Source organism: Dama dama, chromosome 24 (assembly GCF_033118175.1).
Source record: "Dama dama isolate Ldn47 chromosome 24, ASM3311817v1, whole genome shotgun sequence".
In the NCBI taxonomy this organism is placed as follows: Eukaryota; Metazoa; Chordata; class Mammalia; order Artiodactyla; family Cervidae; genus Dama; species Dama dama.
Window position 1 is genome coordinate 26534313 of NC_083704.1, and position 27706 is coordinate 26562018.

Sequence of the window (27706 nt, forward strand, 5' to 3'; positions counted from 1 at the left end):
AGTGATGAGCCTACTGTTTAGCTGAAGACTGCACAAAACGGTGTCCTGATTTCTTTTTGTTAATACATCCTACTTGGTACCTTTAACACTTTATTAAAACACGCTAACTTGTAAGAATCTCTCACAGAGATTGTAAAACCCATATTCCCAGCTCCTGTCCACCGAGCTCCAAAGGTCCCGAGAATGTGTGTATAACAAGCGCTCTTGAGCAATTCTTAGCAACCGGCAATCTCAGGAAATACTGAGGTAGGTTATATTGCCTTTGTCAAGTAAAGAATCTTTCTTAAAGGGATCAGGAGTCGGGGGGAGAAGTCAAGGCTGCTACTGCCAAGACTAAATTATTTTTACCGTATCTATTTGTGGCTCGGCTGGTAAAGAATCCGCCTGAAGTGCGGGAGACCTGGGTTCGATCCCTGGGTGGGGAGGATACCCTGGAGAAGGGAAAGGCTACCCACTCCCGTATTCTGGCCTGGAGAATTCCTGGGGTCGCAAAGAGTCGGACACGACTGACCTTTCACTTTTCACTTTTTCATTTAACCATGTCGCTTCTTGCCCCTCCCACTGTGACCATCTCTCCCTTACACTGTAGTAGTAACCTAACCTTCCGGGTGTGGGAAAGATTCCAGGTCAAATCTTTACCCTTCTGAATCTGCTTCCCATGGGCTTCTGTGGTGGATCAGCGGTAAAAAAGAGACTGCAATGCAGGAGATACAGGTTTGATCCCTGGGTGGGGAAGATACCCTGGAGAATGAAAGGCAACCCTCTGCAGTATTCTTGCATGGAGAATCCCATGGACAGAGAAGCCTGGCGGGCTACAGTCCATGAGATCACAAAGAGTCGGACATTACTGAGCAACTACACCACCACCGGGAGAAGGCAATGGCAACCCACTCCAGTGCTCTTGCCTGGAAAATCCCATGGGTGGAGGAGCCTGGTAGGCTGCAGTCCATGGGGTTGCAAAGTTGGACACAACTGAGCGACTTCACTTTTACTTTTCACTTTCATGCACTGGAGAAGGAAATGGCAACCCACTCCAGTGTTCTTGCCTGGACAATCCCAGGGACAGGGGAGCCTGGTGGGCTGCCGTCTGTGGGGTCGCACAGAGTCGGACACGACTGAAGCGACAGCAGCAGCAGCAGCAGCATACCACCACCACCATCTTTACATAATTAGTAAGGTAGCAAATGTCAGCTTCAAAGTGATGAAGCTTCAAAGTGATGTCAGCTTTCATGTGATGACAACAGTTTAAGGGTTTTTTTTTTCTTTTGTTTCCTGCACTGGAAATGTCTGCTAAGTTTGGCCTGCCATAAGTTTAAACCATGTGGCTGTTGTACCGAGGTTCCTGAAAAGTTTGAGAAGCAAGGCCTGATGGTTAGCTCAAATCAGATTGGCCGAGGGACCAGGGGAGTGATTAACAGGATGACAAAGCTGTCACATGGCATACTCATCACATTCTCAGGGTCAGGGGATTTTTAGGAACACAGAGGAGGTATAATAGGGACTAAGAAGGAACCCTAAGAAACATCTGATTATAATACAAGGTAGCTGGCACATAGTAAGGCCTTTTTTTGTTGACTGAGTCTTATTGTTGTCCAAAATCCTGCCTGCCCAAGCGTTGAAAAGAATGTAAAAAGAGTTGGATCCTGGATCTTTTGCCTATAGATTCTTCTCTGTGAAAGGCACCTAGGGACTCTGCTGAAAGTCCAACTTCAGGTCTTGACCCTCTTTCAGGTCTGCCTCCTCCAGAACTTGCAAAGTAAATAAGAATATTAAGGACCATGTCGTATGTTTCCTAACTTATTTTATTGCAAATTTGAATTCATCATGGTCAACTGCAGACCACATTGGTAATAACTCCTATCTTCACATCAGATACAAGTTCTAACAAAGACCAGGACCCCCCTGGTGGCACAGACAGTAAAGAATCTGCCTGCAATGCAGGAGACTCGGGTTCGATCTCTGGGCCAGGGAAGGTTCCCTGCAGAAGCGAGTGGCTACCTACTCCAGTATTCTTGCCCAGAGAACTCCATTCTTGCCTGGAAATTTTGGATGGGTTCATGGGGTCGCAGAGTTGGGTACAACTGAGCAACTAACAAAAACAAATCTTTTTTTCATAACCAGAGAAAAACCATTTGAATTTTGAAAGACGCTTTTCATGGTCAAACTGACAACTGCCAGTTGTAAATGTTGAGCGAGTTTCAAAATAATTTCACGTGTTCTCATTTAATCTTTGCAGAAAACCTTGTAAGCTCTGTTCCATAAGCCATAAAGGGAAGAAGTCAGGTTGGGGGGGGAGGGGGTCGAGTTCTCCAAGCTAGTTGACTCCAGGCAGAAAGAATTATTGCCCTGGTTTCTTACACTTTAGTCCCAGAAAACTCACTGTAACTGGCTGGCCCTCAAAGAAAAAAAAAAAGAAATCGGTCCTTCCCTACACTAGTGTCCTGCACAGCCTAAGATTTAGGGGTCAGACTCACAAAGTGTTTACTTCTCCAATTAAACTGAACAGTTACAACAAAAATCTTGTGCTAGCCTTTTAGACTAGACTCCCCTCAAGGTAAATGTAGCTAAGACTGGAACAACACCCAGATTTAACAAGAAAACCCAATCTTAAAAATCAACTCCTTAAGTAACTGTCTTGTGATAGCTTTTCCCATACATACATAATCTCACAAAAGCATCAGGGGACTGATTTAAGGGACACTGAAATGCACTATGGGAAAAATGGGTCACACTAGAGATAACAGCTAAGAAGCCAGACTCAGAAGTCCAACTGCCAGGTCTTCAGATCTTAGCACTGCCCTCTGAGTAACCTTGGGAAGTTATTTTTCAGGACCTGTCCTCTCATCTGTAAAATGAGGGTGGTAAGACAGTACTTACCACATACAGTTTTGAGAATTAGATTTATTGTATATAGTATACCTACAACAGTGTCGCATACATGGTAAGCCCTATCATTGCTGTTGTTTAGTTGCCAAGTCATGTCAGAATCTTTTGTGACCCCACGGACTGTAGGCAGGCTCCTCTGTCCATGGAATTCCCCAGGCAAGAATACTGGAGTGGGTAGCCATTTCCTTCTCCAGGAGATCTTCCCAACCCAGGGATCAGACCTGTGTGTCCTGAGTGCAGGCGGATTCTTTACCAATGATCCACCTAGGCAGCTTGAGCTTTATTATTACGACACATGAACTCTGTGTTAAGACCTGCATCTAGTAGAAGTACCTGGAACATAAACAGCTGAGGTCCGTTGGAAGAATTATATAAATAAGCCCCTATTATCAAAGCATTATTTTAGGAGGAAAAAAATGTGTCTAAGGAAACCGAGTATAAAATAGGACAAGGGCTAAAACTCACCATCGTCTAAGAAACAGTTGAAAAAGCTTTGAATCAAGTCTAATTCCAGCTCTATTTAACTCAACCTGGTCCAGCTTCCACACATCAGGGTCTATTCAATCTCCATCCTACTTTGATAGCTGAAGATGACTGCTTACATCTATTTCAATTCCTTCAGAGATATCCTCCACTGTAAACAGACATTACAGTTTTGGGGATGTTTTATAAGGCTGCATGGGTGAACCAATGCACTAGCCTCCTAAAACTGCAATGCCAGAAATAAACCTCTGGCCTTTTGATGACCCTAAAGAGTAGTCCCAGAACTTCCTATGTGAAATATCAGGACTAAAACAGTCTATTAAAAGGAAGGATTTTTCTACTCCAAGAAGTTATAAGTGATTACACAAAACAATGTGAAAAAAAGAAGTGATGATGACTTTCAAAATTCTGACTACTGCTTCTTTCTGAAGCAATATATACTTGCTTTATAAAGGTGGGGGTAAGGGAGAATAAACAAACAATAAAGGGCGGGGGGGGGGGGGGGGGGAATACCTGTAACCCCATGATTGATTTGGTAAAGATCCAACTTCATAATTCAGTAATACTGTTTCCTTAGCTAGGTAAGAAAAGCTAAATTTCACATTTAAAACTGGACAGTAGAGAACTAGTCTTTGTACCTGTTTTAAGGGCATTAGTCCCAAAGTCTATCAACACACTAGGTTGGAAAGACACAGGGGACAGAGACTAGTGGAAATAAAAACTAGTACATCCCCTGAGGGGGGCAAAGTGGCAATTCCCAGACTAAGTGCAAAGGCATTTACCTTTTGACCCAGTCATGTTTCTGTGAATTGCTGCACGTGGACATAATGATCCATTGGAGTAATGTTCATAAAAGCAAAACATTTATACTTCTGTTTTTTCAATAAGAAAACAATAAAAGATAAGAAATTGATATTAAGAGTGATGATAGTGGGAGAGTGGTAACTCAGTCATGGGTGAATAATGGAGCTTACATATGAAAAAAATCAAATTATTGGGAAAATAAATGGAATTTAGAAAAAACGTGGTGAGCTTCCTTGCCCACATGTTCTAACTGCTAAACTGCTAAATCAAACACAGCAAGTTTCCAACAAAAATAATTTTCATCACCACCATTCATGCCACAGGCCCCAGCCCTTAAGTTATTGATGCATCCAGAAAAAAGTAGGAATGATACAGATTTTTAACTCTTAAGGGTGAGGAGAACTAGCAATTTCATAAATTGGCTACTGGTAAGACTATTTCTTTTTCCTTAGGGGATTATACAAGTAGAAAAAGGAGTCATCTAATTCATGTATTGCTAATAGTAGAAAAGATGGACTCACTTAAAACATAGAAACAAGATAGTACATTATGTAACACAGACTGTACAAAACTGAAGGCTGTAGATTATATAAGAGCTGGTTGGAGACATACTATAATTAGCAATCTGATGATGTTCTACTCCCCCCAGCTCAAAAGGGAGCAAAAGTTTCGTTGGGGGAGTTCCCCCTCCCTTACTATTTTAAAGGAAGTATTTTCTAACTGCCCCAGGTTTCTCCAAGCTCTAAATTCCAGCAGAACCCAAGCAACACAGGAGTTATCAAATATTAAAAATTCACTCTAAACGTGCACCCCCAAATTGGATGGTTTACATTTTTCCACATTGTATACCAGAATATATTTTTTTTGCAGTCTGGGAGAAATGCTTGAAAATTTTTAATGGCTTTCAAAGCCCATGTGGCTACAGCATTTCCTTCAAACAAAATGTTATTACGTCATTCTGTAAAATGTGATCTCTAGCCCTTAACTATGTTAAAATTAAAGTTATGAAATGTAAACATTTCTGTGGTTTTAGGATTAAGAGGAACACACAACACTAACATAATCACTGGGACACTAGGACCAGCGGGCATTTTCATCTCTTTCCTGCCTTCTGTCTCACCACCATCCACATCTCTAGACTGCTAGAACCAGAGCTTGTTGGTGGGAGAAATGATATAAGAAATCCTCTACTCTTCATTAGGGAAAACTGCAGAGCCAAAGGGGGTTCAGCAACTCACCAGTCACACAAAACAAAGAATTCATTTTCTTAAACACCCATCCAGCACATGGAACCAAGCTAAGGAAGCATTTTAAGGTGACAATTTTTTCCCACCACAATCCTTTGAATACAAGACCTGCAAGTCCCAGTAAAATGAGGCTAAGGTATCCCCTTCTTCCCAATTCCTTCCAGGGAATCTACATTACCTAAATCACCGGCTACCTTGGGATTTTAAAATAGAATTACCTTACGGAGAGAGCTTGTTAATGAAATGGAATAATGAATGACTTTGGCTGTTCAGATTAAGTAACTTTCCATTGAGTCTGTCTAGTACCTCAATGACTCATTTTCCTAAGAACATTCAAGAGGCAGCCATTACAAAAGTAACCTATTTTTATTAATAGCTGAATTTTAAACAGAAATTGTATGGAAGATATTTACTAATCAACAGGAAGCACCTGCCATGGGTTGCGTTATTTGTAGAACCGCAAACTGAAGGGAAATCAGGCAATCCTAGTGTTTGCTTTAACTGTCTTCCTTTTCAAGTATCTTCACTGATGTACATGTTACTGAAGGTACAACCTTTAAAGTTTGGAACAAAATGAAAATATTTCACATACTGAACATAGTGGTTCCCCCAATGACACATTTCTAGAGAAAAGCATTCAGCCAATTGGGCTTCCCAGGTGGTGCTGGTGGTAAAGAACCCACCTGCCAATGCAGGTAGACCTAATAGATGTGGGTTCGATCTCTGGATCCGGAAGATCCCCTGGAGGAGGGCGAGACAACCCACTGCAGTATTCTTGAGTGGAGAATCCCAGGGACAGAGGAGCCTGGTGGGCTACAGTCCATAGGATAGCACAGAGTCGGACACGACTGAGGCGACTTAGCACACATGCACACACATTCAGCCAACTGGATGTTACAGATATGGCTCCAACTACAGTAAAATTAATGCTCCAGTTCTCAATCCTCCAGTCCCTGAAAAGGTTGAATAATACCAAAGCAACATTTCAGTGTAACTGGATCCTACAGGAAAAGAATACACAAGGCAATTAGTTCCTTAGTCAAAAACAATAAACACAAAAGCAGACACAGTCCAATTCATCCAATTTACTTGACAGAATCAAAGGGACTAATTTTAGAAGTCTCAACTTTTCAAAGCAAATACAGACTTAGAACAGAGGGTAAAGTAAGCTAAATTTATATCCTCTCCCCACCCTGCTCTTAGAATACTCCTCCTTCAAAATATCACTTTAGTAGGAAGCTGCTGAGGACCAGAGAGCTTGACTATGGCTCCACCAATTCAATTGAAAACTTAGAGCTGATAGCCAGTTACTTCTATCCTAGAAACGTAAAAACACACACGTCACTGACCAGCACTGTATGTTTGTACAGAGTGACAGTGTAGATATGCAAGAAAAGCCAAGTTGAACTTCTCTGAAAAAAATACATAAAATCATTTCCCCAATAGCTTTGATGGAATAAATGCTCACGTTCACAGTGTGAAAGATAACATACTAAACAAAACAGATCAAATGTTTTACTTTAGAAGTGTGCCTCTTTGCGAAAACCACCATGTTTGATACTTTAATTAAATCTTTTCATTCTGGAACTGAAGTCAGTAAGGAGACATGTCTTGTAATTTCAGTTTATTAATAGTTTTGTTACGATTTTAAAAACTGGATTACAAAATGTTTAACTAGCTCTTGCCACTTATTTTCAAAAAGTCCTAAATTTGGTGTATTATGACAGTTTACAAGATCTTCTCGACTCAGGGACCAAACCTAAGTCTCCGCATTGGGAGTGGATTCTTTACCACTGAGCCACCAGGGAAGCCCAGTACAAGTGATATCATTGCCTCCATCCCACCCCACAAATCGCAGTGTCAGTCCTGTGAATACTTAAGTGTTCATTTCAATTTTAACTGGCCCACAGACCCACTTCTTTGAGAGCTGAGCTGATTTCCTTCTAGCACATGGTCTATAGACTGTGTTCATGGTACCTTTCCAACCCCTTTCCAATGTGTCAGCACCGTCCATCATGATGCATATTTTAAGTTCAAACTGTCAATACAACCCTCAAAATGCAAGTTTATTGAATAAAGCTGAGAAGAGCAGCAAACAGACAAAAAAATGCATCCACCTAAATTAAAAAAATTCACGTATTTACAAAGTTCGGTAACTGTTAGGTTTCACATGCAGAAGTTAATGCACAGGAAAATGTTGGTAGTAGTGTCTGGATGTCTTGAAATGCTGGAAGCAATGAAGAGACACACAAACACATTACGGTTCAGCTGTAGGTCAATTAAACGAACCTATACGGTCCCCGCAAAGTCACACAGTCTAGTTCTGGTTCCTCCTTTTAGGCACAAGCAAGTTGCCACATTCTTGGTAATGGTTCACAGTGACCATTAATGGTGTTGAGATACAGTAGCAAGTTTACATATCCCTTTGTTTACAGAACCATCCATCCCATCAGGGAAGTATGCAACATGCATCAAAGAGTAAGAACAGAATTTTAAAAGCTGAGGTTCTACTCATAAAACGTGAGTGGAGGAAAGCAAGTAGTGTCTGTGCAACATGGTGCGGTGTTTTGTACAGAATATTTTTAAGGCCATGGCAGTCTGTAAAGTAAAACTGCTATCATTAAAAGAACTGACAGCTGACTGCACTCTGAGTGCTCAACACGTTTGGAAATGCACTGTCTACATGAGTGCTGCTTAACAAAAGAAACAAAATCACACACAGTGTGAGGCAACACATAAGCAGGTGTACCACAGACTTTTAGCTACTACAGAGGGCTATGTAAGTAACGATTCACAAGTGATCCAGTTTTCATATGTCCCTTTATGTGTATGGAGATCACTAAGCTACCAAACATGTTCATGGAAGTCTGGACACATCTCTGTAGCACAGAGGCAAACAAGAGACGGCACTGATTCCTCCGCTCTGTGTGATTATTTAATAACCTGCGGACTGGGCATGGTGACCTCAGAGAGAGCAGGCAGCTCTAGGGTTGTCACAATAGTCAGGATGCCCAAGGGCACCGGACAGAACAGTGCCAAAGCTTGTGTCGGTAAGAGAGAAAAATAAGACTTTCTATTTATCTCTAAGTATCTATTGTGCTGAAAGTCAACTTTATGACTGAATATAAAAAGTCAAGAGTTAGAGTGTCATGCAGCAACACTGGTTTAATAACTGGACAGAGAAAGAACAAACAGGTGTGTGAACAGTCTGACATTCTTAACACGTTTTATTATATTGGCTGGAATGCTCTAAATTCATGAAAGCTTTTGAGAAAATCTTCAATTCCCAACCCCTTAAAAAAGTGTGTTGAACCAGGAGAAAAAAAAGGAGAAAAAATACATAAGTAATGATCTGGACAGATACAAAACAGCATGCCTCAGTTCCTCCCGTACCCCCAACTGCTTTCTGGAGATGAAGAATTCTCACAGAGCAGAATGTGTTTAAAATTCATTGCCTAAGATCTTCCCAGTGTAAAGAACCAATAACAACATTGATCTGGTGCCTCTGCTCACTCTTTGCAGACCATTTTTAAAAATTCCTAAGGTGTAATTATACGTTTCACATGCATTTGTGAGATATATAAACATTATGTTTCTATCCCACATGAGTCAAGCTAAAGGTTTGCTAAATACTGTGTGTGGCACTAGAAACATCATGCTGTATCAAGTCAGTATCAGTATTAAGCTACTGGACTCTATAATGAAATATCATAGATAGACATTTACTGAAAACGAATAGAAAAACCTGGCCCAGAAAGACCAGAACAGAAGTATGCAATTTTTCTTGATTTAAGATGGTCAAAAGTGTGTTTGTTTTTTTTTAAAAAAAAAAAAAAGCTCTACACACTGTTAAAGACAAGTATATAGGAAGTCTTTTTGTGTGTGTTGACTTTATCATGACAACTCTAGCTGATTCTTTATGAAGGATTAGGGATATACATCTTCAGCAGTGCACATGAGAAATAAACTCTGAAAAAGGCAATTTCTTGGGTTTAGGAAGGACCGTATTCTGGGAAGTACTTCAGAGGAACGGACAATAATTCTAGGATTAGAGCCAGGAAGGACTGGAAGACTTCAGGAGATGCTTCAGCTTCTTCTAGATTTTGAATGTTGAATAAGCCACTGAAGTGTGATATCTAAAGATGGAGGGAAAAAAAGTGAAGATGTTAAGACATCAAAGTGAAGAAACTAGATATCAGAGATAATATTTAAAATGCGGCAATTTCAAAGCATACGTCAGGCCTGCCCTCTTCTTTTCTGCCTACTACTATAATACATAGGTATCTGTACCTGTACTACCATTCTTCATTACCTGACCTTTGAGAGGTTAATCTGGAAACTCTAGGAACTGAACAGTCTCCAATTTAAAAGTTAAATTGTGTACAGAACAGCATGTGCCTTTCTTTCTTCATTCAGAAGTTTAATGATTGCCTGTAAGATCAGGTATTGCATGTGAAGTACCAGAAATGCAAAGAGATGGGAGAACCCCTCTCTACTTTCAAAGGTCTTTAGCATATAATAGTTGGAAAATATGTAAATATCGTTTAGATTTGGAGGATGGCCCTCACAGAATTCCAGGCACAGGAAAGCGCAAAAGAATAAACAAAGGCGGGAAACCGTGTGGAGCTCTAGATGGATGACAGGTGGTAAGAGGTAGCTGAAGCGCAGGGGTGGGGAAGCGATGCCGCTCACTGCTAAGGCGAGAGCAGGGGTTCTCAAGCGCACCCTGAGGTTGGGCGCTGGGTATTCTTTGCTAGGAAGGTGGAGGGGAGAGTCTTTCCTGTGTATAGCAGAGTATTTCGCAGCATCTATAACCCTGACCACAAGATGCCATTACCACCACGCCCCACCCTCAGCTGTGAAAACAAGTCATGTCTCCAGGGACCTCCAAACAGCCCCCGTGGAGCACAGCTGGCTTCAGTTCAGCACCACAGACCTAGAGAGAGCCAGACACCCTTATGTGCCATTCTAAGAGGCTCAGAAGTTGGGACTTTATTCTCAAGTCAATAGGAAGTCATTGGAGAATTTTAAGCAGGGAAGCTATACTGTCTATTGTAAACTGTAAGTTCACTGTAGCAAGTTCAACAATGGCAACGGAGGAGGGCGCCTGGGAGGGCTGTCGGTACAGAGACTGATCATTCACAATGGGAACAGGAAAGGGACGAAGGCCTGAAGCAAATCGGGTGTTGTAAGAACAGAGGAATAAAATGGGAAGCATATTTAAAATACAGAACTAACAGGACTGACCAAATGCAGTGGGTGAGAAAGAATCTTTTCGCCTGAATAAGTGTGTGTTTATCATGGAGCTGCTGACTAACCCAGTGGCTAAAGGAAGAACAGATTTGGGAAAGAAAAAGACTGAGAATTCGGCAGTGAGCACATGAGGTTTGAGGCACAGAAGGGTAACACGTGGAGACGTTCAGCAGGTACTTTCAGCTGTACAGATCTGAGGAAGAAATGGAGATACCACTGTGGAGGTGGCAACTGAAGCTACAGTGCCTGAGAAGAGTCAGGAAAAGCACTTTTGACAGAAGGCAGCTAAATCAAAACACTGAATTACTATCCCTTGAGTTCTTTAAAATGTGTTAACCACATAAAGGATACGTGAGCATCTACTAGAATCAGCGCTCTCTTCTCCAAGCCTGGAGAATGTTCAACCTCCCAATTTTCCAGCTAACATTCATTACAGAAACTGTAAGCCAAACACTGTATATAAAGAAGAGCCTAGAGCTGAGATCTGAACAGACACAACCTGTTCAGAGTTGGGGAAACAATGTTAAGCGGGTAATTTGCACTTCAAGAGGAGGACAGCAGTGTGTAAAATGCGCAAAGCCGCAATCACTGCAACTGAAAGGGGGGAAAGGGAAATGTGAAAGTGAAATGACTAGGTTTAAATATTTAAGAAGCACATTGTAAAAACAAACAAACCTATGGACACTGGACTTACGTCATACCCTAAAGACAGATGAATCCTTAAGACCAGACTGAAAGGCAAAAAGTAAGATATTCAGATGAAGGAGTAGTTACCACTATGATAAAAAAAGGCCACAAGTATCAACCATCTTCAAAAAGACCATCTTCCCTGAAATAATCTACGCTACGCGTAGTTTGAGGACATATTACTAATGAACCTAAGGGACCTCATGTTCCCCATTAGAAACCTGCAAGTATAACATACAACCCAACCCATGTGCAATGAATACTTTGGGGAGCAATTTAGAAAATTGGTAAATTTGGTACTAAAATATACTACAAAAGCTGAAATTAAGGAGAGTACTCTGAGATTTTTTACTCAAAAAGCTTGACTTCGCTGTTGCACTTCTCACTCCAAATAAACAGGCCTTACAAACTAATTTTGAATCTAGTTAACAGTGCGGGTCAGTTTCCTTAAGCTTGATAATAATATGAAATGAACTGTGAAGATTAGGCTTAAAGAGCATTAAGAAGGTCTCACCAGTTCTGCATTTCCTTCATAAATGAGCAAAGTATCTGACTAGTTTGTCACAGCAGAAAATAAGGGTTTTTTTTCCTACCCCTTCCAACACTTTCCCCTCCATCATGTCGGAAAACTCTAAAGGAAATTTAAGGGAGTCATGGATTTACAGAATAGCACAATGAACTAAAAATCATGGTTAGTATAGAACAGGGTTTCTCAATCTTGCCACTACTGACATTTTAGGCTGAACAATTCTCAGCTCTGGCGGTGACAGAATGTTTAGGACCACCCTGGTCTCCACCCACCTGATCCAGCATCATTCTCCTCACTAAGACAAGTGAGAGAGTCTCCAGGGGGGAAAATGCCAAATGTCTCTGGGGGAAAAATAATCCCTCCGTGAAAACCTCTGCTGTGTTAAGTAAATGCTCTCGTGGGGGCACAACTTAAAACTTAACAAGAGTTCCCCTCAACATAGGAAAAACATTTTAAATAAACTTGAAGTAACCCTAAGTGTTGGAACAGTCTGTTCTCAAATGAGCTAGATGATCCCAAAATAACAAGTCACTTATTCTATCTAATTAATACAGGAGAGTTTGTGTCCATCAGCAATGTAGTGGGCTCAGACTGCTCTGGGTAGTCTTTAAAGGAAGCCCAGAACCAGTGAGAAAAACCATCAGTACTATAAGCTAATTAGAGCAGGTCTGAGGGGAAAAGGGCGGGAGCTGAGATACAGACTGGAAATGACTGGGGGAAAAAAGTATGGTGAGAAACAATACATATTGAATAAAGGCTAAAGAAAAAGTGTCAAAAAACTCTTTAAACACACTGTTTTGGCACTACTGATTTATTACATTTTATTCTGATATACTTTGTTAATTGGTGAAATGACTATGGAAGAATGGGGAGCGAGAGAGAATTTGAAGATGGGGAAGGAGCCATGAGCCAAGAGAACAGGCAGTCTCTAGAAGCGGAAAAGGACCAAATAATGGATTCTCCCCTCTACAGTCTCCAGAAGGAGCTCGCCTGTAATTTTAGTCCTAGACTTTAGCTCAGTGAGGTCAGTGACAGGCTTCTGACTGACAGCAGCAAGAGAAAACAAATATACTCCTGTGATGTCCCCCACAAGTGAAACACTGCAATTCATTTTTTTACTCACTCCTGTAAGAGAGTTTTGAAGTTGCTGCCACCATCCGCATGTTACAGATGAGTACACCGCAGAAATCAGGGAGTTTCGGTGCTCTGTCCAAGGCCAGTGAGAAAGTACCAGGACCAGGTGCTCCCCGCTGAGGCTGCCTTACTCCAAAGCCCACGCCATTTCTAGCCACTATGCAGCCCTGATGGAGAGCCTCTTTTTCTACAGTGACCCACTGAGAGAAACTTCCTCACCAGTAACCACCAACTGGGAGAAGTGAAGGAGCCATGAAAATCCCTTGGTTCCTACCCATCTGCTTCAAGGCACACGTATCAAACTCTCCTTTCAGACTTCAGTGGAGTCTGTCATGCCAGACAAGACGGCTTGAGAAGCTTGTGTCACAAAGTTATCTTTTACTAGGGAGTATTTTTTACTGCACTGTTACTGGTCTTTTCACTTGAGCAGCTGTCTAACACTGAAATGCCTTTCATCTTGTCAAACACTTCTCTTTCTTTTCTTTTTTTAACCTTCTGATCTTCTCTATGCCAAAACACTTTAATTAAACAATCCCTCACCAAATTAACAGACTGAAGTTGAGTCAGACATATTTATTCTTTACGGATACCGTGCTGGATTAAATGGTGACCCCTAAAAATTCACATCCACCCGGAACCTCAGAATTTATTTGGAAATTGGGTCTTTGCAGACATAGGATGAGGTAATTCTGGATTAGGGTTGGCCCTAATCCAGTAACATGTGTCCTTGGTAAGAAGAGAAAGTAGACACTCAGACATACACACAGAGGAGAAAGCCATGTTGAAGCCAGAGGAAGAGGGTGGAGATACAAAGCTACCACCAAGGAAGGTCAAAGACTGCTGGCAGCCACACGCCAGGAAAAGGCAGGGAAAAGATCCTCCCCTAGAGCCGTCAGAGAGAGCACGGCCCTGCTGACACCGACACCAAACTTCTACCCTCCTAAACCTGAGAGAATAAATTTCTGCTCTTTCTAAGCCACCCCGTTTGTGGTACTTTGCAGTCCTAGGAAATTAATACAGAACATTAAGTAGGTAAAGGGTTATTTTTGGCTTATACTTGCGAGTGCTAACATACTGCAGTAATATACGGGTTTGATAAATGAAAAATCCTTACAGTGCCTGTAAACCAACCTCTGTTAAGTCTTATTTTAAGAACATCATTCTGTTATAAAGCACAGTTAAGACACTAGCTCTGCAAAAATACAATAAGCTGATAGCACATAATTAATTTCATGTCTTTATTTCATTTACTTCTTTAAATAGCATAGAGCAGATTCCGGATACTGTATTTGTTGCTAAAAGGTATAATGCCTACTCTTTTTCCTGAGGCAAAAGCAATTGTACTTTATAGGAGAAATCAAGTAAACAGAAATAAAGGTAATAAACAGTAAAAAGAATGAGACATCCCTTCTATTGGTATCAACTTCTCCACAAATATCAGTCATTTCTTACCTATATTATCCTTTTCTTTGCAAGAAATTGAATAGCAGCAAATTTCTCTATCCTGAATAGCAGACAGATTCCTGTAAAAAGCAGAATTAGGAAAGTTAAGTCTGGGCTTTTAAAACAATTGTCATCTTATCAATCTATGCTCAATTTTACTTGTTCTTTTAAATAATTATACTGAAGAAATGTTATTACTAATAAAATTTACGGGTTTACTTCTCTAGTATGTCAAGTTTACCTACCCCAAAACAGGGCTATGATCATTACTAAATAATGGAGCAAAGCTAAACAAAACAGTGGGCAAAACAGTGTATCTTATGGGCAAAATAGAACCAATTTTTTTTAAAAAACCCATCATTCATTCTTAAGACATACATTTTTTCAATTAGCTGTTTCTCATCCAATGCATTAGGAAGATCTCTCTTGTTTCCAAGTACTAGCACCTTTAAAAAGAAAAATCATTGAGTAAATTTTATGTAAGAAAACATCACAGAAGCATATTCACATGTGTACACAGTAAAATCAGGTTACCTCATGCCATAGTATTAAAAGCATATTTACATGACCAGTGGCCTATCTCATTTCACTTCATAATTCAAATAAGCATTTACTCTAACTTCTATTAATGCCATGCAGATGTCTAATTCAATATGTGGCTACCAACTTCTGTTTAACGCAGAAGCGTGGCCAAGAGGAGCTACCCCTCGCCCAAGGTCAGGGGCGGTGACCAAGAGCACCAGGCTGCAACTGCGCAGGAGCGGCCGAGAGGGGCTACCCCACGCCCGAGGTCAGGGGCAGAGGCCGAGACAAGCTACCCCACGCCCGAGGTCAGGGGCAGCAGCCGAGAGGAGCAATCCCATGTCCAAGGAGTGGCGGCTGCGCAGGCGCAGGAGGGCCGAGAGGAGCTACTCCACATTCAAGGTCAGGAGGGGCGGCCTGAGGAGATACCCCTCCTCCAAGGTAAGGAGCAGCTGCTGCGCTTTGCTGGAGCAGCAGTAAAGAGATACCCCATGTCCAAGGTAAGAGAAACCCAAGTAAGACAGTAGGTGTTGCGAGAGGGCATCAGAGGGCAGACACACTAAAACCATAATCACAGAAAACTAGCCAATCTGATCACAGGACCACAGCCTTGTCTAACTCAGTGGAACTAAGCCATGCCTGTCCATCTTGGGTGGCCCAAGATGGACAGGTCATTGTGGAGAGGTCTGACACAACATGGTCCACTGGAGAACGGAATGGCAAACCACTTCAGTACTCTTGCCTTGAGAACCCCATAACAGTATAAAAAGGCAAAATGGCAGGATACTGAAAGAGGAACTCCCCAGGTCGGTAGGTGCCCAATATGCTACTGGAGATCAGTGGAGAAATAACTCCAGAAAGAATGAAGGGATGGAGCCAAAGCAAAAACAATACCCAGCTGTGGATGTGACTAGTGATAGAAGCAAGGTCCGATGCTGTAAATAGCAATATTTTGCATAGGAACCTGGAATGTTAGGTCCATGAATCAAGGCAAATTGGAAGTGGTCAAACAGGAGATGGCAAGAGTGAACGTCAACATTCTAGGAGGACTCAGCGAACTAAAATGGACTGGAATGGGTGAATTTAATTCAGATGACCATTATATCTACTACTGTGGGCAGGAATCCCTTAGAAGAAATGGAGTAGCCATCATGGTCAACAAGAGTCAGAAATACAGTACTTGGATGCAATCTCAAAAATGACAGAATGATCTCTATTCATTTCCAAGGCAAACCATTCAATATCACGGTAATCCAAGCCTATGCCCCAACAAGTAACGCTGAAGAAGCTGAAGCTGAACGGTTCTATGAAGGTCTACAAGACCTTTTAGAACTAACATCCAAAAAAGATGTCCTTTTCATTATAGGGGACTGGAATGCAAAAGTAGGAAGTCAAGAAACACCTGGAGTAACAGGCAAATTTGGCTTTCAAGTACGGAATGAAGCAGGGCAAAGGCTAACAGAGTTTTGCCAAGAGAATGCACTAGTCATAGCAAACACCCTCTTCCAACAACACAAGAGAAGACTCTACACCTGGACATCACTAGATGGGCAACACCGAAATCAGATTGATTATATTCTTTGCAGCCAAAGATGGAGAAGCTCTACAGAGTCAGCAAAAAACAAGACTGGGAGCTGACTGTGGCTCAGATTATGAACTCCTTATTGCCAAATTCAGAGTTAAATTGAAGAAAGTAGGGAAAACCACTAGACCATTCAGGTATGACCTAAATCAAATTCCTTATGACTATACAGTGGAAGTGAGAAATAGATTTAAGGGACTAGATCTGATAGACAGAGTGCCTGATGAACCATGGACGGAGGTTCGTGATATTGTGCAGAAGACAGGGATCAAGACCATCCCCGTGGAAAAGAAATGCAAAAAGGCAAAATGGCTCTCTGAGAGGCCTTACAAATAGCTGTGAAAAGAAGAGAAGCAAAAAGCAAAGGAGAAAAGGAAAGATATACCCATTTGAATGCAGAGTTCCAAAGAATAGCCAGGAGAGATAAGAAAGCCTTCCTCAGTGATCAACGCAAAGAAATAAGAAGAAAACAACAAAATGGGAAAGACTAGAGATCTCAAGAAAATTAGAGATACCAAGGGAACATTTCATTCAAAGATGGTTTCAATAAAGGACAGAAATGGTATGGACCTAACAGAAGCAGAAGATATTAAGAAGAGGTGGCAAGAATACATAGAAGAACTATACAAAAAAGATCTTCACAACTCAGATAATCACAATGGTTTGATCACTCACCTAGAGCCAGACATCCTGGAATGTGAAGTCAAGTGGGCCTTAGAAAGCATCACTACAAACAAAGCTAGTGGAGGTGATGGAATTCCAGTTGAGCTATTTCAAATCCTGAAAGATGATGCTGTGAAAGTGCTGCACTCAATATGCCAGCAAATTTGGAAAACTCAGCAGTGGCCACAGGACTGGAAAAGGTCCGTTTTCATTCCAATCCCAAAGAAAGGCAATCCCAAAGAATGCTCAAACTACCGCACAAGTGCACTCATCTCACACGCTAGTAAAGTAATGCTCAAAATTCTCCAGGCCAGGCTTCAGCAATACATGAACCATGAACTTCCAGATGTTCAAGCTGGTTTTAGAAAAGGTAGAGGAACCAGAGATCAAATTGCCAACATCCGCTGAATCATTGAAAAAGCAAGAGAGTTCCAGAAAAACATCTATTTCTGCTTTACTGACTATGCCAAAGCCTTTGACTATGTCGATTACAATAAACTGTGGAAAATTCTTCAAGAGATGGGAATACCAGACCACCTGACCTTCCTCTTGAGAAACCTATATGCAGGTCAGGAAGCAACAGTTAGAACTGGACACGGAACAACAGACTGGTTCCAAATAGGAAAAGGAGTAAGTCACGGCTGTATATTGTCACCATGCTTATTTAACTTCTATGCAGAGTACATCATGAGAAACGCTGGGCTGGAAGAAGCACAAGCTGGAATCAAGATTGCCGGGAGAAATATCAATAACCTCAGATATGCAGATGACATCACCCTTATGGCAGAAAGTGAAGAGGAACCAAAAGCCTCTTGATGAAAGTGAAAGAGGAGAGTGAAAAAGTTGGCTTAAAGCTTAACATTCAGAAAACTAAGATCATGGCATCTGTTCCCATCACTTCATGGGAAATAGATGGGGAAACAGTGGAAACAGTGTCAGACTTTATTTTGGGGGGCTCCAAAATCACTGTGGATAGTGACTGCAGCCATGAAATTAAAAGACGCTTACTCCTTGGAAGGAAAGTTATAACCAACCTAGATAGCATATTAAAAAGCAGAGACATTACTTTGCTAACAAAGGTCCATCTAGTCAAGGCTATGGTTTTTCCAGTGGTCCTGTATGGATGTGAGAGTTGGACTATAAAGAAAGTTAAGTGTTGAAAAATTGATGCTTTTAAAAAAAAAAAAAGAAAAATTAATGCTTTTGAACTGTGGGGTTGGAGAAGACTCTTGAGAGTCCCTTGGACAGCAAGGAGATCCAACCAGTCCATCCTAAAGGAGATCAGTCCTGGGTGTTCATTTGGAAGGACTGATGCTGAAGCTGAAATACCAATACTTTGGCCACCTCGTGCGAAGAGGTGACTCATTGGAAAAGAACCTGATGCTGGAAGGGATTGGGGGCACGAGGAGAAGCAGACGACAGAGGATGAGATGGCTGGATGGCATCACCGACTCGATGGACATGCTGCTGCTGCTAAGTCGCTTCAGTCGTGTCCGACTCTGTGCGACCCCATAGATGTCAGCCCACCAGGCTCCCCTGTCCCTGGGATTCTCCAGGCAAGAACACTGGAGTGGGTTGCCATTTCCTTCTCCAATGCATGAAAGTGAAAAGTGAAAGTGAAGTCGCTCAGTCGTGTACGACTCTTAGCGACCCCATGGACTGCAGCCTAACAGGCTCCTCCTTCCATGGGGTTTTCCAGGCAAGACTACTGGAGCGGGCTGCCTTGAGCTTGAGTAATCTCCAGGAGTTGGTAATGGACAGGGAGGCCTGGCGTGCTGAGATTCGTGGGGTTGCAAAGAGTTGGACACGACTGAGTGACTGAACTGAACTGAACTGATGTCTACGGTATGCATTCTGTTATTTCTTAACAAATCTTTACCAAAATGTGAGTATGATCTTAACTGCCGAGGGTGGAGGCATGATTTTCAACCACTGCTATCTGTTAGGCATTAATCTAACAGTAAACATGTAAATAACACTTTAAAATTCTACATCCATCCTATAAAGTATCATGTATAAATATTAAGACAATGGATAAGTTTGGGAATCAGGATAAATACAGTAGCCATCAACTCTGAGAACAAACGTGTCATGTGATTACTCAATGTGCTTTGAAAAAAGAGGAAAGTGGACAGGGGCATCCCAAAACCATTCTGTCTTTCCCAGGTATCTCCTTTCTGCCTTACAAAAAGCAAAAACTATGAGTACACATAATGCATTTGATAACATCCTTACTCTGAGTCAATGTTCTCCAAGAACTTGTATCTTTGACCAAGCCTGAGAAAGTGCACACCATGTCTACCTGGCCGGCTCATCAAACACGTGTCAAACCTACGTCTTTCACTTAATACAAGTCCCATCCCCACCCTCAACTCCAGACACTGTGACTGATTCTCCTCACAGGCCCTAGACTCATTCTCAGAAAGAGGAAAGAGCCAAGAATAGACCCACAGAATGCAAGGAGCACCATGAGCTCTCCAAAGAATGCTAAAATCGTAGGGGTCAGAGAGTCAAAAGCCAAATCTCAGCACCCTTGGGCAGCCTGTCCGCCCTTCTCTCATTCTTACCCCTCTCCAAACTCTGGTGGCTCAGACGGTAAAGAATCCATCTGCAATACAAGTACCAGGTTTTGATCCCTATGTTGGGAAGACCTCCTGGAGAAGGGAATGGCAACCCACTCCAGTATTCTGGTCTGGAGAATCCTGTGGACAGAGGAGCCTCGCAGCTACAGTCCATGGGGTCACAAAGAGTCAGACACGACTGAGTGACTAACCCTTTCACTAGGTCTTACTAAGTCACCCAGGTTCTCAACCTGGATCTATGTGAGTTTAAATAAAAAAATACATCCTGGTCATTTGTGATCAGTTCTCAAGTTTTGGGATTGCCTGGCATCTTAGTCCTCTTCCTATATTAAGTAGTCTTTCAAAGAAAAAAACAAACAAAGAAATCTTCCACCTTATGACTCTGCCTCCCAATAAAGCTACTTGCTTCTGTAGATCATTTCTTTTCCAGCCTTCTTTTCTGCTAGAGAATGGACATACAATCTACGATCACCCAAAACTCTGAATGCAGAGCCAGTTTTTCAAGAAAGCAGGAATACTGAACCCATTCTGCTATGGAAGGGGTATCAACTAAATGACCTTCCAACTGGAGCAATTGAGTCTGGTGTTCACAAACTGCATGGGGTCACCAGACTGACTATATGATGTCAATTTGGATGTGATCCTGGCAGCTGCTCAGCTTTCCCTTGTTCCAGTGTTTTCTCAACACAGTTAAGGGCAGCCTTCTCAAGACTCTGTAAACTACCCAATATTGTTTCAATGAATTCCTCTCTACTTAAACAGCTTTCTATTGTTTGCTACTAAGAACTCTCATGGGGAACAAGATTTTTTTTTTTTTTTTTTTACTTATGGTATGCAATATTTTGGTCATCTGATGCGAACAGCTGACTCACTGGAAAAGTCCCTGATGCTGGGAAAGATTGAGGGCAGAAGGAAAAGAGGGTGTCAGAGGATGAGATGGCTGGATGGCATCATCAATGCAATGGATATGAATTTGGGCAAACTTCAGGAGATGGTGAGGGACAGAAAGGCCTGGCATGCTGCAGTCCATGGGGTCACAAAAAGTCAGACATGACTAGGCAACTGAACAACAACACATGCAGAACTAGTTAATACAAAAGAAAAAGGACAGGCCTTGAAGTCAGAAATAAATAGATTCAAAACCTGGTTGTGCAATGCACTAGTCGCCATGTGATCCTGCGCAAATAACTACTGTCACCAGGAGGGATCACACCATCACCCTCAGCACACTGTGATGATCACCTGAGATAACATACTTCAGGGATCTGACACGCACGACCTTGTCATGAGGGTAAAGCCGGGGCCTTGTCCAGCTTCTTTCACTCAACAAATGGCACCATCGTCCATCCAACCACATTAGCCAGGAACTAGGAATTGTCCTGTTTATCTTCCTTTCTGAGTCTGGTGGACGGTCTTCCTAAACAGCCTCCACATCTATTTCCTTCTCACAACTTTGTCTATGACCACCCCAATCCATGGTACTCTATTTTGCCAAGAAAAGTTCAAAACTGTCTTGAATTTGAAAACTGTTTCAACAGCTTCCTAAAACTGTCCTCCTTATGCTAAGCTGCTTCAGTCATGTCTGACTCTTTCCCACTTCATGGACTGAAGTCCGCCAAGCTCCTCTGTCCATGGGATTCTCCAGGCAAGAATACTGGAGTGGGTAGCCATGCCCTTCTCCAGAGGATCTTCTCAACCCAGGGATCGAACCCCCTGTCTCCTACGTCTTCTGCACTGGCAGGTGGGTTCTTTACCACTAGAGCCACCTGGGAATAGTCCCCATGCAATCCATTTTTAAACTGAAATAACAATGATTTAGATAATAAGTCTGAGCATTTAAAATACCCAGTCCCCCCCAGCACAGCCTCCTGAAGTACCCCTGCTGTCAGAGGCTCACAATGCTCTACCCGCCCACTCGGCTCAGCACTCTAGAGACACCAGCCTCCTCCCAAACCCTACTTCCTCCTACCTAAGAGCCTCTGCCTGCAATTCTCTTTCCCTCCAACTGTCACTTCCCTCACATGCCTACACATCCCTCACATCTCAGCTCAAGTAGCACTTCTTGGGGAATCTTTCCTTCTTCCCTCAAACTATACCAAATCTGCCCTGTAACTTACAACTCCATAAGCCCCTTATATCTCTCCTTCATAGCACTTATCAGAGCTGCATTATTCAAGCGATTTTCATATCATCTACCTAGTTTCCTACTAAACCATAAGCTCCATGATGGCAGGAAGCATCTACTTCTATCTACTTCTCTTCACTACTATTTCCCCACAACTAAGCACTGCTTCTACTACATACAGTTCACTAACCAGCTTGTTAAGAAATGACTAAATAGCACACTGCCCAGCATGTGATGGATACTCAGTAACTATAAGCTGTCCAGACTTTAAAACAAAGACACTCTACTGATTTCAAACATAATTAACAAAAATGCATAATTAAACTTTTAATAATATAACTACAAATATTATAATATATAATGTGAAATTAACCATACTTACTGGAATTCCTTGTAACTGCGGTTTATCTAGAAGATTATGTAGTTCATTTCGAGAGGCTTCTATCTTTTCACGATCTGCAGCATCTATCATGTAACTTAAAAAAAAAAAAGTGATCTCAAAATGCCTCCACCATATTCTTTGAGGATCACAATGAACAAATTTTTAATTTTCTTAATTTATACTACTGAAACTGTTGATCAAAATTAAGTCCTAGATTTTAAAAGGCTGTCACCTCAAAATACTTTTTAATAGACTGTCCCACAAACTACTATATACAGAATCAGATAAGCCTCAAGGATATATTATGCAACACAGGCAATTATACCCATTATCTCTCAATAATCCATAATGGAATATAACCTGCAAAAATGCTGAATCTCTATGCTGCACACCTGAAACTCATCCTGTTAACCAACTCAACACCAATAAAATAAGCAGAGAGACAGACTGTTCTCTAGGGGGTAAAACATGTATATCCATTAGCAACACAGAGAAAAAAACAAAACTCCCATTTGATGATTCATTTTTTTAAAGTCTGATGTTAATGGGAAATAGTACTAAGAAAATACCTAAAAAAGATTTTACTGCCAGAAATAAAAATTAAGCCTCTAAAAGTATGAAAAATGACTTATTTCCTTGAAACCTAAACTGACTACAAGGGGGGTGGGGGCAGGGGGTGGGGGTGGAAGGGGCAGCTTACACAATAGCGTTGACTCCTCTGCAGTACCGTTCCCACATGCTCCGGAAGCGGGGTTGTCCTCCTATGTCCCAAATCTTCAAATCAAGACAGACAAATCTTAATATTTCAAATAACACAGTGAAGAAAAAAGCGGCAGATGGAAGGAAAAAAAGAAGCAGATACGCTCAGCTCCACAATGTTAGAGCCAAACTGCTTTGGAAAAATCCGAGCTCAAACAAGTTCTTGTCCTGGAAGTTCTTGGGGTCATTTCTGAACTTGAAGTTCGTATTTAACACATTTACATTAGATCTAATAGGTGCTGCCTGAGCAAAGATTTCATTTTGGGGCAATACTTTCTTTGCCTATTAACCAATAGATTTCCAATACTGAAAACCTATTTTAAAAAAAATAGTAACTCTTAAGAATCTGCATGATCACACATCATCCACATTTGAAGTCTAAGAGAAAAAAAACTCTTCATTCAGAATCTATTAAAGTTTAATTGTCTGATGGGGTATATATATTAGAATGTAATCATTTTAAATTATTTTGTATATAACATAGAAAATATTCCTACCTAGGTGCTTTTCTTATATAAAGTTATTTTATCCATATGAAAGCCACCAACTATAGTTATTGCACTATTGTGGCTACTCTGTAGGGCTATGCAAAGGTCTTAAGTCATGATGTTTATCTTCAAAAGGCTTCCAATTTAGCTACAGACACTGGACACATGCACAATGACATACACGAGACATTAGAAGCTTCATTAGCAAAGCTACAGAAAAGCTACAGAAAGAATTTAGCAAACAGCTTCTGTGAGCCACAAGAACTGGGTAAAATGGCCATAAGGGTTCAGGCTATAGAAGCAAAACTCCCCACATGAACAAAAGAGCTAAAAATAATAAAAATAAATTAAAAACCGGTCCAACAGTCCACAACGCAAACCTATCAAACTTATTCTAGAAACAAAATTATGTTAAACTAGTTAATTTTTACTGTTTTATAGTTTTAATTTTAGGGCTTAGTAGCAAAGAAAGGGAAAACTGGGTTACCATATTTGCTACCAGAAATACAATACTAAATTACCAATATTATAAACAGTCTCTTTCAACATAAATTATTCATGAAATATATGCAATATTACATTCCAAACACTCTGAAGATGGGATTTTTATTTCCGAGGAACATCTAAATCCCAAATATTACTTCTGTCAATCCATATGCAAAGTTTTTTATGGGACTTAACATTTCAACACTTAAACATTTTTATCTATTAGAGAAAGAAGGAAAAAAATTAATTTACACTCGTTTGGAACATGCCCAATTAAGAGCTGCCAATACTCATGTAAAAACCAAAGAAACAAACAGAAAAATTCCTAATGTATGTGCTAACAATTTATATCAAGTGTGGCAAGCAGCTGACTTACCTTTATTGTGACGTTACCTTTAGTTACTTTTCTCATGTTGAAGCCCACTGTAGGTATCATATCTTCACTGAACTGACCTGACTGAATGAAAGAAAACATTTGAAGTTAGATTAATTGTTACTTATTAAAACTGCAACACTGTATAACCTTTCACATCAACATTACTTCTGTACCCATATTAGCAAATAACTAATTTTTTAGTGATGGTAACCTTAAGAAAATACTCCTTTCGAATCCCACCAGAGTCGCCAAAAAAAAAAAAAAAAAAAAAGAAAATACTCCTGATAGCCATAGATTTTGAAGAGATGCATTTTTTTCATCCACAGACAGTCTCCTTTTAAAAATATTTTCAAAACTAATGCAAATTTTATCTATTTTTAAGTTTTAAGAAAAATACTGTACAACTACTTAAGAAATCTGTTACGTAAATTTCCTCCACCTATACATACATTTTTGTATACAGGGCAGAAGTAAATCAGAAGTAAATGGTTAAAGTTTTCTATTTGTAGCACTGAAATTATATTGACAATACTGTTAAAATTCACTGTTGCTCTTCTGAGTCAGCTTTTTAATAATGCTTATAAAATGTTTTTTTCATAAAGATGATCCTCCTTTTATGTAGGATTCTATTCTATTCAATTCCATTCTCTTTTTGGTTTATAACCTTGCTGTCAGAGACCAAAATTAAGTATCTTCTAATACTATTTATATTTTTAAATGTTTATCCATCTGGAATTTGATTACACAGTGCAACAAAGGTCCATTTTACAAATGGATCTATAAATCCACACTTTCCTGACTAGATTGATGTGAAATGGCAAATTTCATATAGCAACAGTTCTTTATCTGAGTTCTCAATTCTTTTCCATTAGGCTGTTTTTTTCCAATTGGAAATAAATTAGGATTACACAAATTACTGTAGCTTATCTACATATTATTCTAAATAGCAGATCAAGAATTTGGAATGTTTAGAAATGTGGTTGATCTCTCACATTTGAAATAAACTTTAGAAAGTAATTATTTCTGTTACAATACTGGCTGCCTTTTGTCAGTTCTTGACACTGAACAAAGTCTCTCCCCCCAAGCACATATGTCTGTCCACTCAAACGTTCCTTATATCCTCCAGTGAAGGACACCTAATGAGTCACATTAATACTGATTTTATATATTATGTATTTTGCGAAATGTTTCTCAAATGATCTGACTTGGGACTATGAAATATATCAACACGGGGCTCATTAAACAAATGGGACTATTTTAAAGGCCTTAACATCGGCTAATTGTTAGCCACACATTCACTTCAAAATGTCTACAAGTACTGAGCACAATGAATTCCAATTTCACAAGCTAATTTCTTCTACATAACCCCAAAAATGTTCTACTTCTTTTTCTTTTCCCCTACTGTTCAGTGGCGTTTGGGCTAATCTCAGAAAAAAATGTTAACACAACCATAATCACTATTTTATTTATACCTGTCAAACAGTATAATTTTCAGAACTTTCACATATGTGATTTATATGTGAAGATTTAGTTGTGATATTAAAACTACATATATCAAAACTAGCCATGACAAAAGAACAAAAAATATAACCTGATTGAAACATGCACAGAGGTAACATCAAAGGCATGCTCTATAAAGGAAATAATAAGCTAACTTCATTAAACACTTCTGCTCTGCAAGACAATGTCAAGAGACTCAAAACAAGCCACAGAGTAGGAGGAAAATATTTGCAAAAGACATCTGATAAAAGACTATTACTGGAAATATACAATGAACTGTTAAAACTCAACAATAGGAAAACAATCCAATTAAAATATGAGCCAAAGATCTTACCAAAGGAGATATACAGATGGCAAAGAAGCACACAAAAAGACGCAACACATCATACATCACCATGAAAATGCAATTCAGAACAATGAATTGGGCCATTTAGAGTGGCCCAAATCTGGTATTTTTTGATTAACACCAAACGCTGATGAGGATGTGGAGTAAGAAGAACTCTCAGTCACTGCTGATAGGTTTGTAGAAAGGTGCAGCCACTTTGGCAGACAGCTGACAGTATTTTACAAATCCAAACACACTCTTACCATGCAACCCAGCAATCACACTCCTTGGTATTTACCAAAAGGGCTTGAAAACTTAAGTCCACACAAAAATCCACACATTAAATGATTACAGCATCATTATTTATAACTGCTAAAACCTAAAACAACCAAGATGCCCTTCAGTAAATGAACAGATAAGACCGGTACATCCAGACAATACAGTATTATTCAGTACTAAAAAGAAATGAGCAACTAAGTCACAAAGGACACGGAGAAATCTTAAATGTATATTTAATGAAAGACGCCATGTGGCAAGACTACATACTGCATGATTCCAACAATATGATATTATGAAAAAAAGAAAACAGTAAATAAAAAGATCAGTGTTTGTCAGGGGTGGGAGAATGAAAACAACATGGCAGTTCCTCAAAACACTAAAAATAGAATCACCACATGATCCAGCAATTCCAGTTCTGAGTATATACCCAAAATGACTGAAAGTAGGAATTTGAGATATTCATACAACCATGGTCACAGCATTATTCACAACCAAAATGTGGAAGCTACCTAGAGTCCATCTGATGATAAACAAAGTGTGGTCTATCCCTACAATGTAATACTATTCAGCCTTAAAACATCATTCATGCTCCACCATGGAGGAACCGTGAGGACATTATGTTAAGTGAAACAATCCAGGCACAAACAAAGATAAATACTTCATGATTCTATTTATATGAGAAACCTACAGCAGTTAAATTCATAAAAACAGAAAAGTAGAATGGTAGTTGCCAAAGGCTAGAGCGGTGGAAACAGGGAGTTAATGCTTAGTGGATATGGGATTTCAGGTTGGGTAGATTAAAGGTACTATCGATGGAGAGTGGTGATGGCTACACAGAAATGTGAATGCACTTATTAGTACTGAATTATACACTTAATAGTTAAGAGGGTAAATTTTACATCTTGTGCATTTTACAATTATAGAAAATTGTGTCATGTAAATGAAGGCAATCATCATTATCATTTTATGGAACAGAAAATAAATTCCCAAGGTCACACTGCTCGACAATGGTTATTTTTCTTGAAGTTCACCACTGTGAATTATAATAGGCTATAATTAATTAATATCTAAGGAGAGGTCTGAGATAATGCCTCATTTATTTGGTATCATTAGGAAAAGAAGCTATACATAATGAGGCAGGCAGAAATCGTAGATGAAGTTTTTAGGTACC

The 27706-nt window shown here is 40.3% G+C and overlaps 1 protein-coding gene across 1 annotated transcript in view; it reads right to left on the reverse strand.

Annotated features, from left to right (window-relative positions):
• Positions 1 to 8565: 8565 nt before the first annotated feature.
• ARL8B (ADP ribosylation factor like GTPase 8B) overlaps positions 8566 to 27706 on the reverse strand; it is a 52258-nt gene continuing 33117 nt past the window's right edge. Inside the window, exons 2-7 of the mRNA XM_061128043.1 lie at positions 24432 to 24512; positions 23023 to 23096; positions 22323 to 22416; positions 14845 to 14912; positions 14476 to 14546; positions 8566 to 9556 (exon numbers count right to left, since the gene is read on the reverse strand). Coding sequence (XP_060984026.1) covers positions 9507 to 9556; positions 14476 to 14546; positions 14845 to 14912; positions 22323 to 22416; positions 23023 to 23096; positions 24432 to 24512 — 438 coding nt within the window. The 3' untranslated portion in view covers positions 8566 to 9506. The remainder of the gene's footprint in view (positions 9557 to 14475; positions 14547 to 14844; positions 14913 to 22322; positions 22417 to 23022; positions 23097 to 24431; positions 24513 to 27706) is intronic.